The sequence below is a fragment of the Ruditapes philippinarum genome, unplaced genomic scaffold, assembly GCF_026571515.1.
Source record: "Ruditapes philippinarum isolate M1 unplaced genomic scaffold, ASM2657151v2 ctg3912_1_1_1_1, whole genome shotgun sequence".
NCBI classification, from domain to species: Eukaryota; Metazoa; Mollusca; class Bivalvia; order Venerida; family Veneridae; genus Ruditapes; species Ruditapes philippinarum.
In genome coordinates this window covers 34,505-49,406 of record NW_026864213.1, presented here as the reverse complement: position 1 = coordinate 49,406, position 14,902 = coordinate 34,505, and the positions used below count along the sequence as shown (strand labels likewise).

The following is a 14,902-nucleotide window of genomic DNA, read 5'->3' as shown; positions in this document are numbered from 1 at the left end:
AATGGCGGTTTCTGTTCCTAGAGATTTCCTTTATTCTCAGGATGGCTAGAATTACATAGTAGTTGCACACATAATGGTTTGATTGTATTGTTATCAATATTGATGATTAAATTTCTTATTTAACATTTGGCGTCCTTGGCCCAGTGATAAGGGTCGTTGACCTCAAACAAGCCACTCAAATCTAGGCAGGGACTTGGGACTCTTTCGTATGAGAAAGATATTCAGCTTGCTTACGAAACATCGATGGTTTTGTTAAAGAGGTCCGTTCGTGTCTGAAATTATGCACGATAAGCCATTAAGGTCTTCCTGCACCAGTGAAGCTAAAAAGACCATATATGACCTATACTGTGTCGGAGCGATGTACAACCTAACAACAACAACAAAAATGCGTTTTTATATATATTTAATCTTAATCTTTATTTATTTTTAATTTATTTTATGAAGTTCAAATAAAATCATTTTAAATTTGTATCTCATTTACAAATGTTTAATAAAAATTAGTATGATTCATTCTCATTAAGTGAAATGAATTTTTTATTCTGGTTATGATTGTAATGTAAGTTTTAGTTTATTTTCACAAATAGATCTCAGGGAAGCTTCACAGTTTCGGTCATTCCATTTTAAATCTGGATAGAATTCTACGCAGTCTTCTTTATTCCCAGAATTATCAGGTTGTTTTGGAGACCAGTCTGTAAAAGACACCGTAGAGCTGTCGTCAATCCACTTAAAGACGCCTTCTGTTTCAGAATCTGTTAGTCCGATCCACATGAGAGAATCTGTGAACGATATAAGAGGTGATAAATTTTGAAATTAAAGAAATAGCAAAGACTAGGAAATGAAAACATCAGTTTCAGCTACAATATATAGAGGATATTGAATGAGTGTAAGTTCAATACTGAATGTATTGCACAAGTTGAATAAAATGATATTATACAAGCCTCTGGCGAGCATAATATTATTTTATTAAACGAGTGCAATAAATTCAGTAATGAACTTACACGAATTTAATAATCTATTCATCACATACCCAAAATAAAGACCATTTGAAGTGAAATAATTTTTTATTGACGCGCCTATAGTATAACGCTAACATTTAGCGCGTCTTAACACTATGTTTGTATAACGCTAATGACGTCATGTCAAAATATATGCAGGCCGTGCAATACCATTTTTACGGAGTCGCAAAATCGGCACGGGTGTGTGATAAGATATTTTCCAGACTATGTATGTTGGCTCGGTACTTAGACCAAATTAGTCAAACAGTTGTTCAATGTCTGTGCCACTCATGCGAAACGGTTTGAACAAACATTTGTTTTAGAATTGTATGTCATCGAGGTTCCTTTACATTTTATTAAAGATAAACCTCTTTATAGTTAGTGACAGAGTGACTTTTATATCTTACATTGACTTTGTTGTTGGCTCTATTGTGTCCTTCATTTACTCTTACAGATCTACCGGAACACTAGATTACTTGTGTATTTCTTTGTATTTATTAATCAAACACTTCGCATCCCAAAAACTAGGTCGAAAACGTCAAGGTTATGGTTTTAACGATTTACCTTCTGGACTTTTAGATCCAAATAATGTAACTGTTAAATTTCCTGGCAATTAAAGAAACAGTAAGGGATAAGGAAATGCGACAACATCAAATGATAAAAACAATAATTAACCAACCTTTTAAGGTACGAAGATGATTTCTAAGAAAGGCATTTTCGTTCTCGTTTTCTATATGCACCAAATGACCGTGAAGACATTGACAATTTGCCTGCAAATAAAGTATATTTATATCGAGAACCTGGTTTGGATCTTTCGTAACTATTTGTTGTGTCACATCAGTTTACACAGCAACCTATCTGACGATTCATTTAACATTATGATCATAAATGTCAACTTAAATTCATTGTTTTGCAAATGGACAAATACATGTTCGTTTTTGGTAAAGTACCGTTTCACATAATAAAATAACGACTGTCCAGTCTTTTTGTTATAGACCTCGAATTAGTTGTTATTTAATCTAGATAAAAATGATAAGTTTAAGAATGCACAAAACGGCAAATTTGAAAACGTTGGGCCTGGTTTGATTAAACCATTGAAAGTGCCAGTAAGCGTCATCTCGCCGTAGCCCCCCCCCCCCGAAAATAAGCAGAATTTAGCATTAAATGGTAAATAATTTCAACTTTAGTAACATCCGCATGTGTTCATACGGCGGTTAACATGGATCTTTTAATGTGACACGTTAGACTTATTCCATAAAAAGCGGCGATTAAGTTAAATGTAGTTCGTGTCTTTAAGAAAAAGCAAGAAATAGCGAAATCGAGAAAATATTTATTTTGCAATGGAACTTACTTGTGCGGCATCAAATGAAAGTTTATTCTCCACGAAGAGGTAACATGACCCTTTGTATTTTATCCATCCATCTGGGCAATGCGAGCAGACTTTTACTTTGGAACAAAGAATACCAGCTTTATCATATTGTCAAATGTGTTTCAATTTAACAAAATATGTCACAATGTTTTAAAAAAGGTTCCATTCCGCGTTGAATAGGACTCTTTAAAATATATCATCATATTTAAAAAGAAATGATTATAAATTTGCATTGTCACCTAAGTATGCCCAAATAAAATTTACTCCACATAGCTGGTAATACTTGCATGACCGTTTCCCTCCTTACATTCTAAAAAGTTTAAATATTTAATTAAGTGCAAAAAAAGAAATATCAAAGAAATTTCTGGCAAAACAGACTTTCTGGCATTATTCAAAAAACAAACCTATTTTCTTTTGTAAGGAGGTATGGGAGGCGGTTGATTATTTTCTTCAGTCTTTCAGTGAATGCAGGTTAATTTAAATTCATCTGAATGTAACTTATTCAAATGTTTGCTTTAGCATACATTGTATTATAATTGTTTTATTCAGACTTTGATATAAAAGAAAGAGAAATCTAGTATAATTCCAAGTCTATTTTACTCAGTATTTTATTCAGAGAAAACCATTACAGTCTGTCTTTTCCCAATACATTTCAAGTTCCTTCCGCAAAAAAAAACGTTTTGATAATACAGTTATTTCAGTCCAAACGCTTTTTTTCTTAATTAAATCACCAGTAAAGATGTTTAATACCTTAAAACTAAAAATATTTTTACAAAAATGAACAAAAGAAAAATCATTTTACCTTCTTTATTGCCTTTTTCCTCCATCATTTCTAGTCTGTGTTCCAGTCGGACTACCTTTGATAAAATTTGCTCCTCATAATGATATTTTGGGCATTCCTGTGTCGCAACACAACATACAAGGTACAACGTAAAAACGACTCCTAAATATCTTTTCATTTTATACATATCAAACGGATTATGTAGCAAAGTCCTTTGTATTGCTTTAATCGGTTGTTCAGTTTATATAGTATTTTATAACAAGAGGCAAGCAAGTTAATACGTCTTTTTTAAACAGAAACGCCCAAATTATCATTCCTACCATTTGAAGAGTCGATCTTTGTGAGTGCATTGATAGAGGAGGTGTGGACTTAAGCCATTTAAAATTATTTCGACAATACTAACAGTGACATTAAGATTAATTTCTGGAGTCGTCCTACAAATATATCTTATGTTCAGCAATTCGTGTTTTAGTTAAGTTTAATAATATTTCAATTTTTTTAAATATGTACACATTTTAAATAGAACAAATTCCATGCCATCCTGTGATAACAGTTTGCATGTAAATATAATTGGTCAGACTTTTACACAGCATTATTATTTGTCTTGCCTTATTTCTGCATCAATAAAATCTATTAGTGATATTTTTTCTGTTTTATAAAAAGTAAACTTTTATGGTTTTGAAAATAATAGAGAATGTTTAATAATTTTGACCGTTGGTTATTTTTCTGAGATACAGATAACAGAAATAGGCAAGTTCATAGCCAGTTTAAGTATCATATGTGCTAGCTAAAGTTGAAACGTAGAATTATTAACCAGATATCAAAATCAGTAAATTAATACAATTAATAAAAGCATATCCATTTGTTAATGGATGCAGGTTAAACAATTACTTTTCCCATATTAATAATTGATACATCAATTTTTTGAAGAAAACTTCTAATTATGTAAAACTATGCATATGACGAAAACCTGACTCATCGATGAATCGATGAATAACAAAACAAATGATCAAAATAACGATCAATTTTAGGATCAAGATTAATGTTTGGATCAACTGTAAAATGCACATTTCTTGCAAAAATAACAATTCTAAAATTCCATTAACATGCTATATCAAGTCCAGAGTTCAACGGCCTGGGTTCGAGTCCCAGTGAGACTGCACATTTTTCTCACTCTGTGACAAACATATGAATCCTTGGCTAGGATGGATCTAAATCACTCTCCTATGTACTGTTTGATTTAATATTGATGGCATTTAGATGAAGTATGAATTACCTGAACAAGTTTTATTTGAGTTAACCGCTTATCTTTTTTACCACGATGGACTCGTATTCATGATTGTAACGACACAAAAAAAAAACACACAAACATTGTAACTAAAAAAAAATCTCCTATTTTCTATGATCCTGGAAAGTGATTCATGTCATAATTGTCAAAAGAGGACCTGGAAAAATTGTGTTTTATGGAATTCATTATTGACTTATATATAAAAAATCCACTAATTTTATAAATGTCCGTATTGCACCAAAATCTCCCATCGCATTCGTAACAAGTCAAACATGATACAAATGTAATTGTCAATAACAGGGATCGGAGGCATTTGTAACAGTCGATGTTCTTTGTATCATTTAGTACTTATCACAAGCTCATTACCACTGAACTTTGATCATCGTCGTCCTCGATATCATAAATATAAAGGTACAAAATGTCATGATGGCGCCAATATACTGTGACGTATTGGTTAGCTGAGTCGCGTTCTAGATGTTTAATTTTGCGGGATCGCTGCGCTGGTTCGAGTCTTTGTAGTACAAGCCTTTGAAACGTGTCTTATTTTTTGTCCTTTATACATGTTTTAAGTAAGGAAGTGGATACATGACATAGGTCCGGTGGAATCGACTGTGTTGAAATTGTAAATTTCCAAAAATATTATAGTATATTTTCTTTCTAAAGCAAAGTTTTATGACAGGCATTTAAATTTAAATCCATTTTTTAACTTTTGCGAGAGATTTAAATAAACAACCCTTTTTGTCTTTTGTAACTATTTTTTTTTTTAATTATTTGGCTCCTAAAAATGTCTTTACGTAGCATGACTTGTGTAAGACTATTTTATATACAATTTAGATTGGTCATATAAATGCACGATATCAATGCAATACACTGTTTGTTGATGAACACAATCTGGTTTTTGGCTTTATTTTATTGGCTGTGAATGAAATGGTTTCGTTTTAGACATGACTGATGATCTTTATATAAAATATATAATATCAAAATTCAATGAAAATTAGCCACAATAAAGTTTTTGTATGCAAATGAAACACGTTTAAAGCAAAATGTATATAATAAAGATTTCATTTGTAATTGATTAGATATTTGGTAATCATATGCGCGTATGAAATATAAAAACATAATTAAAACAAAGTTCGGTTTTGATATAATCGGCTTATGCATTATTAAAGTAATGGACATTTCTAGGCAATTTAAAAATATAGATTATATTTCAACGAGATATCCTATGAGAAACTTTACTTATTGCATTTGAATTTTGTAGCCATATGCAAGTGTATAATTTCAAAACATGTGTAAGTTTTGATTTTTATTACTAGTTAATGTTCTAGGCCTTGTAGTTGTCAATAGTTGCTAGTATTTTGGGTCTAAAAAATAACGTTTGACGGCTTCATCATTCTATGATATGTTTTTATGGCTAGTATGTTGATATAATTTACAGGTGATATGACCCAAAGGTAAACGGTTGCCAGCTTATTACCCGAGACACTAGGCAATGGTAATATATCTGTATAATGTTGTTTACTAACTCTTAATGTATTGGGATAATGCAGAATCTACTTTTTGTATTCTTTTCGAAGAGGTTAGATTATTTTTTATATAAATATTAAATTAATAGTAATATAATAAAACATTTATCTGGTGAAAAATATTGTTTTGTTGTTCTATATAACTGATACAAACAAAAACATTCATACACGATAGGAAATATTTTGTGGTCTGCGGGGGCAGAAAACAAATACAAAAAGTAGGGTCTTTCATATCAATATTTTATCGTCTTGATGGAATAAAGTGAAGCTCATTTTTACAAATGTGCATATAATCTGCTTAGGAAAATCAATCAGTATTTTATTTTATTAACTTATTGTTTTGTAAATTAAAAACGTGTCAGAAATTCTGACTGCTCTAACTCGCGTTTAACTTTACGTGTTTTCCAGGAGCAAATCTTTGTAAGGAAAACACGCTAGAGCTAGAATGAGTGGGTTCTACACTCCTAAAAATTGAAATATCAAATGAGTTATCAATGGACCGGTCTTTTGTTGTCGTTATAATCTAAGGATTATTTATATAGCACCCAAAACTTTAACCATTATTTCTATGATTTCTAGGTTCAAAAAGACTACAATTCAGTAACAATCCATGCCTAAGTTTTGTGCTTTGGATAATGACCTCCAATATTATGACCCGAATATCTTCAGTAGTTTTAAATGCAAAACATCAAGTTCAAAATCAATACCAGAGTTACGGACATAGGACAGTTATATATGTGCTCCATTTCTATTACACATTTGTAACACCTCTTACCAATGCAATTCCATTCGTGACAGACGTTTCAAATGTGATTCATTATGAATCTGGTCCAACAAAGCTGTATCAAAAAGTCATAACTTCGATGTAGTTGCATCCCCTGCAAAATACTGTTCATATTACCCATTTCATCTGTTTACTTCTCTGATGATCGCTTTATTAATTATTAATAATAGATAGATAGATAGATAGATAGATAGATAGATAGATAGATAGATAGATAGATAGATAGATAGATAGATAGATAGATAGATAGATAGATAGATAGATAGATAGATAGATAGATAGATAGATAGATAGATAGATAGATAGATAGATAGATAGATAGATAGATAGATAGATAGATAGATAGATAGATAGATAGATAGATAGATAGATAGATAGATAGATAGATAGATAGATAGATAGATAGATAGATAGATAGATAGATAGATAGATAGATAGATAGATAGATAGATAGATAGATAGATAGATAGATAGATAGATAGATAGATAGATAGATAGATAGATAGATAGATAGATAGATAGATAGATAGATAGATAGATAGATAGATAGATAGATAGATAGATAGATAGATAGATAGATAGATAGATAGATAGATAGATAGATAGATAGATAGATAGATAGATAGATAGATAGAGTAGATAGATAGATAGATAGATAGATAGATAGATAGATAGATAGATAGATAGATAGATAGATAGATAGATAGATAGATAGATAGATAGATATAAAACAAAAGGGGATAATATAGCGATGTACAACCCAACAACAACAACAACAATTTACGTTTTAATATATATTTATACGTTATCTCTATATATACTTTTTTCAGTTATTAAGTTTCAATGAAATCATTTGTGTATCTCATTTACAAATACTTTACAAAAGATTATATGCTGTATGATTAATTCGGATTAAGTGAAAAGAACTTTTTCATTTTCAATAGTCATGTAAGCTTAAGTTTCTTTTCACAAATATATTTCAAGGTAGCTCGACAGTCTCGGTCATTCCATTTAAAACTTATATAAATTTCTACACAGTCTTCTCCTTTCCCAATATTATCAGGATGTCCGGGAATCCAGTTTGTAAATGACGCCGTGGAGCTGTCGTCAATCCATTTAAAGACGCCTTCTGTTTCAGAATCTGTTAGTCCGATCCAAAAGCGAGAATCTGTAAACGTCATTAAAGGTGACACAATTTGCAATTAAAGAAATAGCAATGACAAGGAATGAAGGTGCTACAATATGATCTATTCCAGATTATAACGTAATATATTTGTCAACTGATGAATTCAAAAAATAATGTTGACTTGGTACTATGACAAATTTAGTAAAACAGTTGTTCGATATGTGTATCGCTCATGAACAACGGTTGAACAATCCTCTTTTTAAAAAGTGTATGTCATCAAGGTTCTTTCACTTTTATTAAAAATAAACCCCTTATACAAGGGATGAAAGGGTGACTTTTATATGTTAGATTGACTTTGTTGTTGGCTCTTTGGTGTTTTTTATTAACTCTTACAGATCTACAGGAACACTAAGATTACTTGTGTATTTATTTGTATGAATTAATCATACATTTCGCATCCACAACTAGGTCAAAATCAAGTTCACCAATAAACGTCAAGTTTATGATTTTAACGAGTTTTATATTCAAAAAAGTTACCTTTAAATTCCATATTAATAAAAGATTTTTTAGGGATAAGGAAATGTGACATTTAAAAGTACATAAATGACTGAAAGAATGTATAAGCAACCAAATCAAATGATAAATATTATAAGTAACTAACCTTTCAAGGTACGAAGATGATTTTTAAGAAAGTCATTTTCAGTCTCGTTTTCTATATGTACCAAATGACCATGAAGAATTCGACACTTTGCCTGCAAATAAAGTATATTTTATATCGAGAACCTGGTTTGGATCTTTTGTAACTCTTTCTTATGTCACATCAGTTTACATAGCCACCTTTCTGATGATTCATTTAAAATTATGATAAATGTCAACTCAATGAAACTCAAATGGACAAATACCTGTTCGTTTTGGTAAAGTACAATTACACATAGTGAAAATGTGTCAATTTCTTTTGTTACAGACAACGAATGAGTTGTTATTTAATCTAAATAAAAATGATTAGGTTAAGAACTCACAAAATGGCGAGTTTGAAAATGTTGCAGGCCTGGTTTGACTGACCCTTTTCATGGACGGTATTAGAAAATGCAAGCAACCGTCATCTCGCCATACACCCCCAAAGCAGAATTAAACATAAAATAGTAAATAATTTCAACTGTAGTAACATCCGAATGTGTTCATACGGCAGTTAACATGACCCATTAGTGTTATTCAGTGAAAAGCGGCGTAAAAAGTTAAATGTCGTTCATGCCTTTCAGAAATACCAAGGAATAGCAAAATTGAGAAAATTAAACTTACTTGTGCGGCATGAAATGAAAGTTTGTTCTCCACGAAGAGGTAACATGATCCTTTATTTTTAATCCATCCATCTGGGCAATTCGGGCAGTCTTTTTCTTATAAAAAAGAATACCAGGTTTATCATATTGTCAAATATGTTTCAATTTAACATTCAATTTAACAATTTCATATATCACATTTTTTTAGAAATGATTCTAAGTTTACATTTTCACTAAGTTTGCCAAACCAAAGTTTACCAGATATAGCTGATAATACTTGTATGACCATTCCCGCCTTACATTCTAAAAATTAAAGTCTTTTTAAATAGTATAAAAAACATTATAATTCAGAACAAAAAAGAAACATTTTTCTTTCGTAAGGCGGTGTTCGAGGCGGTTGATTTTTTCAGACATTTAGTCAATGCAGGTTCAAATAGATTCATCTGAATTTAACTTATTCATTTTTTACCTTAGCATACATTGTTATATAATTATTATATTTAGGCTTTGATTTAAAAGAAAAAAAAATCTAGTGTATTTCCAAGTCGACTTTAAGTATTTTATTCAGCGAAAGCCATTATCGTCTGTCTTTTCCCAATATAGTTCAAGTTCCTTCCGCAAAAGATGTTTTGTCCAAACGAGCGTTTTTTTTTTTCTAAATTGAATCACCGGTTAAAATGTTTGATACCTTAAAACATATAAATATTTTTTTTAAAACCACTCTACCTTCATTGTTGGTTTTTTCCTCCAGCATTTCTAGTCTGTGTTCCAGTCGGACTACCTTTGATAAAATTTGCTCCTCATAATGATATTTAGAGCATTCCTGTGTCGCAACACAACAGACAAGGTACAACGTAAAAACGACTCGCAAATATCCTGTCATTTTAAATCACCTTAACGGATTATGTATGTAGCAAAGTCCTTTGTATTGCCTTAATCGGTTTTTCAGTTTATATAGTATTGTAACAAGAGGCAAGCAAGTTTTTTACGTCTTTTTTTAAATAGAAACGCCCAAATTATCATTCCTACCAATAGATGACTCGATCTTTGTGTATTTATAGAGGAGGTGTGGACTAAAGCCATTCAAACTTGTTTCGACAATACTTACATTGGAAATTAGCATTTTCTTTTAGATCAATATTTAATGTTGTCCTACTAATATATCTTATGTTCAGCAATTCATGTTTTTGTAAAGTTAAATAATGTTTCAATTTACAAACAAATTTCATGTCATTGCCTTAATCCATCTGGTGAAAACATGGCTTGTGTTTTGTTTATAAAGAATATTTAATGAGGCTCAATACTAGATTTATTGAACCAGTTGAATTAAATTATATTGAACCTCTGGCTAGCGTGGTATTATTTCATTCAACGAATGTGCTACATTTCTATAACACATTTATAAAACTTCTAACAAATGCCATTCCATTTGTAGCATGCGTTACAAATTTGATTCCTTATGAATCTTGTCGTCTAACAAAGCTTTACCAAAAGTCATTTATTCGGTGGACTTCATGCCTTGCAAAAGAAAGTGAATCATATTATTGAAAGGACAATTTCCTTTTCCTCTGTTTTAATTTTCTGATGACCGAAATATCAATAATCAATAAAAAAAGATTGATATAAAAAAGAGATAAGACAGAATAATGACCATAACCAACTGGGTTAGTGTCGTCATAAACAGTCCTATTTTGACCACTAATGTCGTTGATGTCTGAAGTGTAGCCGTGCGGTATATTTGTTCATTTTTGTTTGTTTGTTTTTGTTGATTTTGTTTGGACAAAGTATGAATGACGGTTTCTGTTTTAGAGATCCCCTTATTTGCTGGATAGCTTCAATTTGATGATAGCTTCAACACAATGGTTTGATTGTACCCATATTCATAATTGAATATCTTATAAAACATCGGGCGTTGCACTTTCGTTTCACCGAAGTGGGTTCGATTCCCGACATATACAATGTCTCTTTCATGTGAGGAAGCTATCCAGCTTCCTTACGAAACGTCGGTGGTTCTACTCAGGTGTTCGTTAGTGCTGACATAATGTACAGAAAAGTACCCATTAAGGGTAAAGCTCGAAAGCCGCCATATGACCATTACTGTGTCGGACAAAAAACCTCTTGGCGGAGCGATGTACCCCCCCCCCATTACCCCCACAAAAAAACACTGATACACGTTTTCTCTTTCAATTTATATTTATACTGATTTTCATTTTATTAAAGTCAAATGAAATCATATGTTTTCTTTTTTATTTCATTTACAAAAATTCTTACAAAGATGGAATGATTCATTCTGATTAATTGAAATTTCAGCAGTTTGATTTAATTGTGATAGATATATTCATGTAAGTTTTATTTTGTTTTCACAAATAGATCCAATGGAATGTTCACAGTTTCGGTCATTCCATTTTAAATTAAACTTTGGAGAAAAATCTGCACAGTCCTCTATATTCGCGCCATTATCAGGTTGTCCTGGAGACCAGTCTGTAAAAGACGCCCTAGAGCTGTCGTCAATCCATTTAAAGACGCCTTCTGTTTCAGAATCTGTGAGTCCGATCCAAAGATCAGAATCTGTGAACATCATTTAAGATGACATATAAGTAATTCCAAGATTCAAATGAATTAAAAAAAAAACACAAGAAAATGAGGTAACGCAAACGGCAGCTGTTATATGATTTATTCAATTTATGACGCGATGGAATATTTTTGTGTTCTTTGGACAACAGATATATGTAAAATAATGTAGGGTCAAACATGGACGCAGATTGGAAAACGCTCTTTAAGTTGCCCATGAAGATTGGTTTTAAATTTGTTCCGAGTTCTTTTATTTGTTATTGATGATAAATCCTTTTATAAAGGATTAAGGTTGTTTTTTTAATGTGAAACTGACTTTGTTTTAGCTATATATATTGTGTCTTTCATTTACTGATCTACCAGAACATTATACACTTGTATTTATTTGTATGAATTAATACTCAAATTTGCCCCCCCCCCCCCACATACACACACACACCTCAGTCATTAAAATGATTATTTCAACAGCCATCATTGTAAACTTTTATATCTAAAATTATATAACCTTTAAATTCCATGGTAATTAAAGATACTTAAGGGATAAGGAAATATGACGTTAACAAGTGTATAAATGACTGAAAGAATGTATAAGAAACGAAATCAAAGGCTAAAATCAAGAATTAACTAACCTTTTAGGGTACGAAGATGATTTCTGAGGAAGAAATTTTCGTCCTCATTTTCTATATGGACCAAATGACCATGAAGAATTTGGCAATTTGCCTGCAAATAAAATATATTATATATCGGAACCTTCACATCATTCGTAAAGTCACCAATCAAATAATGCGTTCATTTATTTAGAGTTATGAAAATTTTTAACTTAAATTAATTGAATTACAAACGCACAAACACTTATTTGATTTGGTTAAGCACAATTCACAAAAAAAGATAAGTGCCCATCTATTTTGTCACAGACAACGAATCAGATGTTTATTTAATACCAAAAATATGAATCTTTTAAGAAAGCTGAAAAACGGCAAAATTAAAAATGTTTCAAGCCTGGTTTGATTGAAATGTTCATGGAAGGTATATGAAATGCAAGCTACCGTCAATGTCCAATAGCCACCGGCTTGAGCATAATGCAACAAAAAAAGTAAAAGTGTTCATGCGGCTTTTATCATGGAACCTACAATGTGACATGTTAGTGTTATTTATGAAAAGCGGCGTATAAAGTTAAATGTACTTCATGTCTTTAAGAAATAGCAAAATTGAGAAAATTAGACTTACTCGTGCGGCATCAAATGAAAGTTTTTTCTCCACGAAGAGGTAACATGACCCTTTGTATTTAATCCATCCATCTGGGCAATGCGAGCAAACTTTTCCTTCGGGAAATAAAAGAAATACCAGGTTTATCATATCGTTAAATTTGTTTCAAGTTAACTAAATATTTCACAATATTTTATAAACTTCCATCCCGCATTGATACTGTTTTACTATATCATCACACTTTCTTGAAAATTATTATACGTGTAAATTTGCTCAGCAATCATTGTATGGTCATCTTAGTGTTGTTCTAACCAAAACTAACAACACATAGCCGGCCATACTTGTGTCACTATTCCCCCCTTACATTCCAACAAGTTTAAGTTTACCAAAACATTATAATTCAGTAAAAAGAGAAGAAACGTGAAAAAGTAAATGTATAATTATACACTTGCATTAAATATTTGATTGTGGTGTTTTTGTGTACAGACTTTCTGGCATGGATCCAAACGCATAATTATTTCTTTGTTAGTGGGTGTGGGTCGGTTGAACATTTTTTTCACTCTTTAAGTTAATACAAGTTCGGATAAATTTATCTGAATGTAACTGATTCAAAATTTTAGCTAATAACACATTGTTATGGAATTGTTATATCTAGGCTTTGATATTAAAAAAATGATAAATGTAGTTTAATTCAAAGTCGATTCTCATGCAGTATTTATTAAGAGAAAGACATTACACGTCAGTCTTTTATCAGTACCTTACAAGTTCTTTCCGCAAAAGGTGTTTTACTAAAGCAGTTTTTCTCTTTAATCCAAACGAGCGTTTTTCTAAAATCAATTGCTAGTAAGATGTCTGGTACCTTAAAAGTAAATATTATTCAAATATGAATAAAATATTAACTGATTTACCTTCTTTACTGACTTTTTCCTCCAGCATTTCTAGTCTGTGTTCCATTCGAGTTACCTTTGATAAAATTTGCTCCTCATAATGATATTTGGAACATTGCTGTGTCGCAACACAATAGACAAGGTACAGCGTAAAAAGTACTCCTAAATATCCTTTCATGTTAAATCACCTTAAGTTAACGAATTATGTCTACAGCAACGTCCTCTGTATGGCTTTAATCAGTTGTTCAGTTTATAAAGTAGTGTATGACATGTGCCATGCGAATGTATAAACTTTTCTTAAACAGAAACGCCCAAATTATTATTTCTACCATTTAAGGGGTCGCTCGTTCTGTGTGCATTTAGAGAAGAGGTGTGGTCTAAAATAATTCAAAATTGTTTCGGCAATACTAACATTGGAAATTAGCATTTTCAATTTAGATCAATATCTGGAAGTTGTCCTACAAATATATCTTATGTTCAGCAATTTATGACAATGTTTCAATTTACAAATATGTACACATTTTAAATAGAACAAATTCCATGCCAGTTTGCATGTAAATATGATAGGCCGGACTTGTTCACAGCATTATTTTTGTCTTCACTTATTTCTGTAATATTAAAATCTATTTATGATACTTTTTTCTGTTTTGTGAAAAGTAAACTTTTATGGTTTTGAAATAATAGTATCATGAAGAATGTTTAATAATTTTGACCGTTGGTTTGGTTTTATATAAAAGAGATATAGATAACAGACATAGGTAACTTCATGACCAATAAAGGTAAAACTTGAAACGTATAATTAACCAGATATCAAAATCAGTAAAATAAGAAAATTACTGAAAGCATATACATTTGTAAATGGATGCAGGTAAGACATTTACAGTTCCCATATTAATAAATGATACATCATTAAAAAAAACTACTAATTCATTTTGTAACAAAACTATGCATATGACGAAAACCTGGCTCAGTGGATATGTTCTGCTACGTTATTTCAAGTGAAAAGCACAGAAAGTTACCAATATTTTAACATGCAGCAACAGATAAAACAAATTAACTTTCATATGGTGTATACTATAAAATGTATCAACC

At 31.1% G+C, this 14,902-nt stretch overlaps 2 protein-coding genes across 4 annotated transcripts; both read right to left on the bottom strand.

The window, feature by feature from the left end:
* Window positions 1–386: 386 nt before the first annotated feature.
* On the bottom strand, window positions 387–14,064 carry LOC132724842 (perlucin-like protein). Of its 3 annotated transcripts, none has more exons than XM_060709797.1 (4): window positions 13,832–14,064; window positions 2,347–2,441; window positions 1,675–1,765; window positions 387–776 (listed from the first exon to the last, which is right to left on the bottom strand). In XM_060709797.1, exons 1-4 carry the CDS (start codon window positions 13,986–13,988, stop codon window positions 544–546), a joined length of 576 nt encoding a protein of 191 aa, XP_060565780.1. In that variant the 5' UTR covers window positions 13,989–14,064; the 3' UTR covers window positions 387–543. The 3 variants fall into 3 exon arrangements, with proteins under 3 accessions (XP_060565780.1, XP_060565779.1, XP_060565781.1); XM_060709796.1 differs by lacking the exon at window positions 13,832–14,064 and adding an exon at window positions 3,167–3,386; XM_060709798.1 differs by lacking the exons at window positions 387–776; window positions 1,675–1,765; window positions 2,347–2,441 and adding exons at window positions 11,470–11,714; window positions 12,347–12,437; window positions 12,945–13,039 and having other exon boundaries at window positions 13,832–14,054.
* Window positions 7,534–10,079, bottom strand: LOC132724844 (perlucin-like). Its single transcript, XM_060709800.1, has 4 exons — window positions 9,873–10,079; window positions 9,169–9,263; window positions 8,531–8,621; window positions 7,534–7,911 (listed from the first exon to the last, which is right to left on the bottom strand). Exons 1-4 carry the CDS (start codon window positions 10,027–10,029, stop codon window positions 7,688–7,690), a joined length of 567 nt encoding a protein of 188 aa, XP_060565783.1. The 5' UTR covers window positions 10,030–10,079; the 3' UTR covers window positions 7,534–7,687.
* Window positions 14,065–14,902: the final 838 nt, after the last annotated feature.

Coding starts and splice junctions, on each gene's coding strand:
- LOC132724842 (XM_060709796.1), bottom strand. CDS start 3,332: ATGTATAAAATGAAAAGATATTTAGGAGTCGTTTTTACGTTGTACCTT. Junction 2,442..3,166: donor GGAAAAAGGCAATAAAGAAG/GTAAAATGATTT, acceptor TTTGTTCCAAAG/TAAAAGTCTGCTCGCATTGC. Junction 777..1,674: donor TCATCTTCGTACCTTAAAAG/GTTGGTTAATTA, acceptor TATCGTTCACAG/ATTCTCTCATGTGGATCGGA.
- LOC132724844 (XM_060709800.1), bottom strand. CDS start 10,029: ATGACAGGATATTTGCGAGTCGTTTTTACGTTGTACCTTGTCTGTTGT. Junction 8,622..9,168: donor TTTCATTTCATGCCGCACAA/GTAAGTTTAATT, acceptor CTTTATTTGCAG/GCAAAGTGTCGAATTCTTCA. Junction 7,912..8,530: donor TCATCTTCGTACCTTGAAAG/GTTAGTTACTTA, acceptor TGACGTTTACAG/ATTCTCGCTTTTGGATCGGA.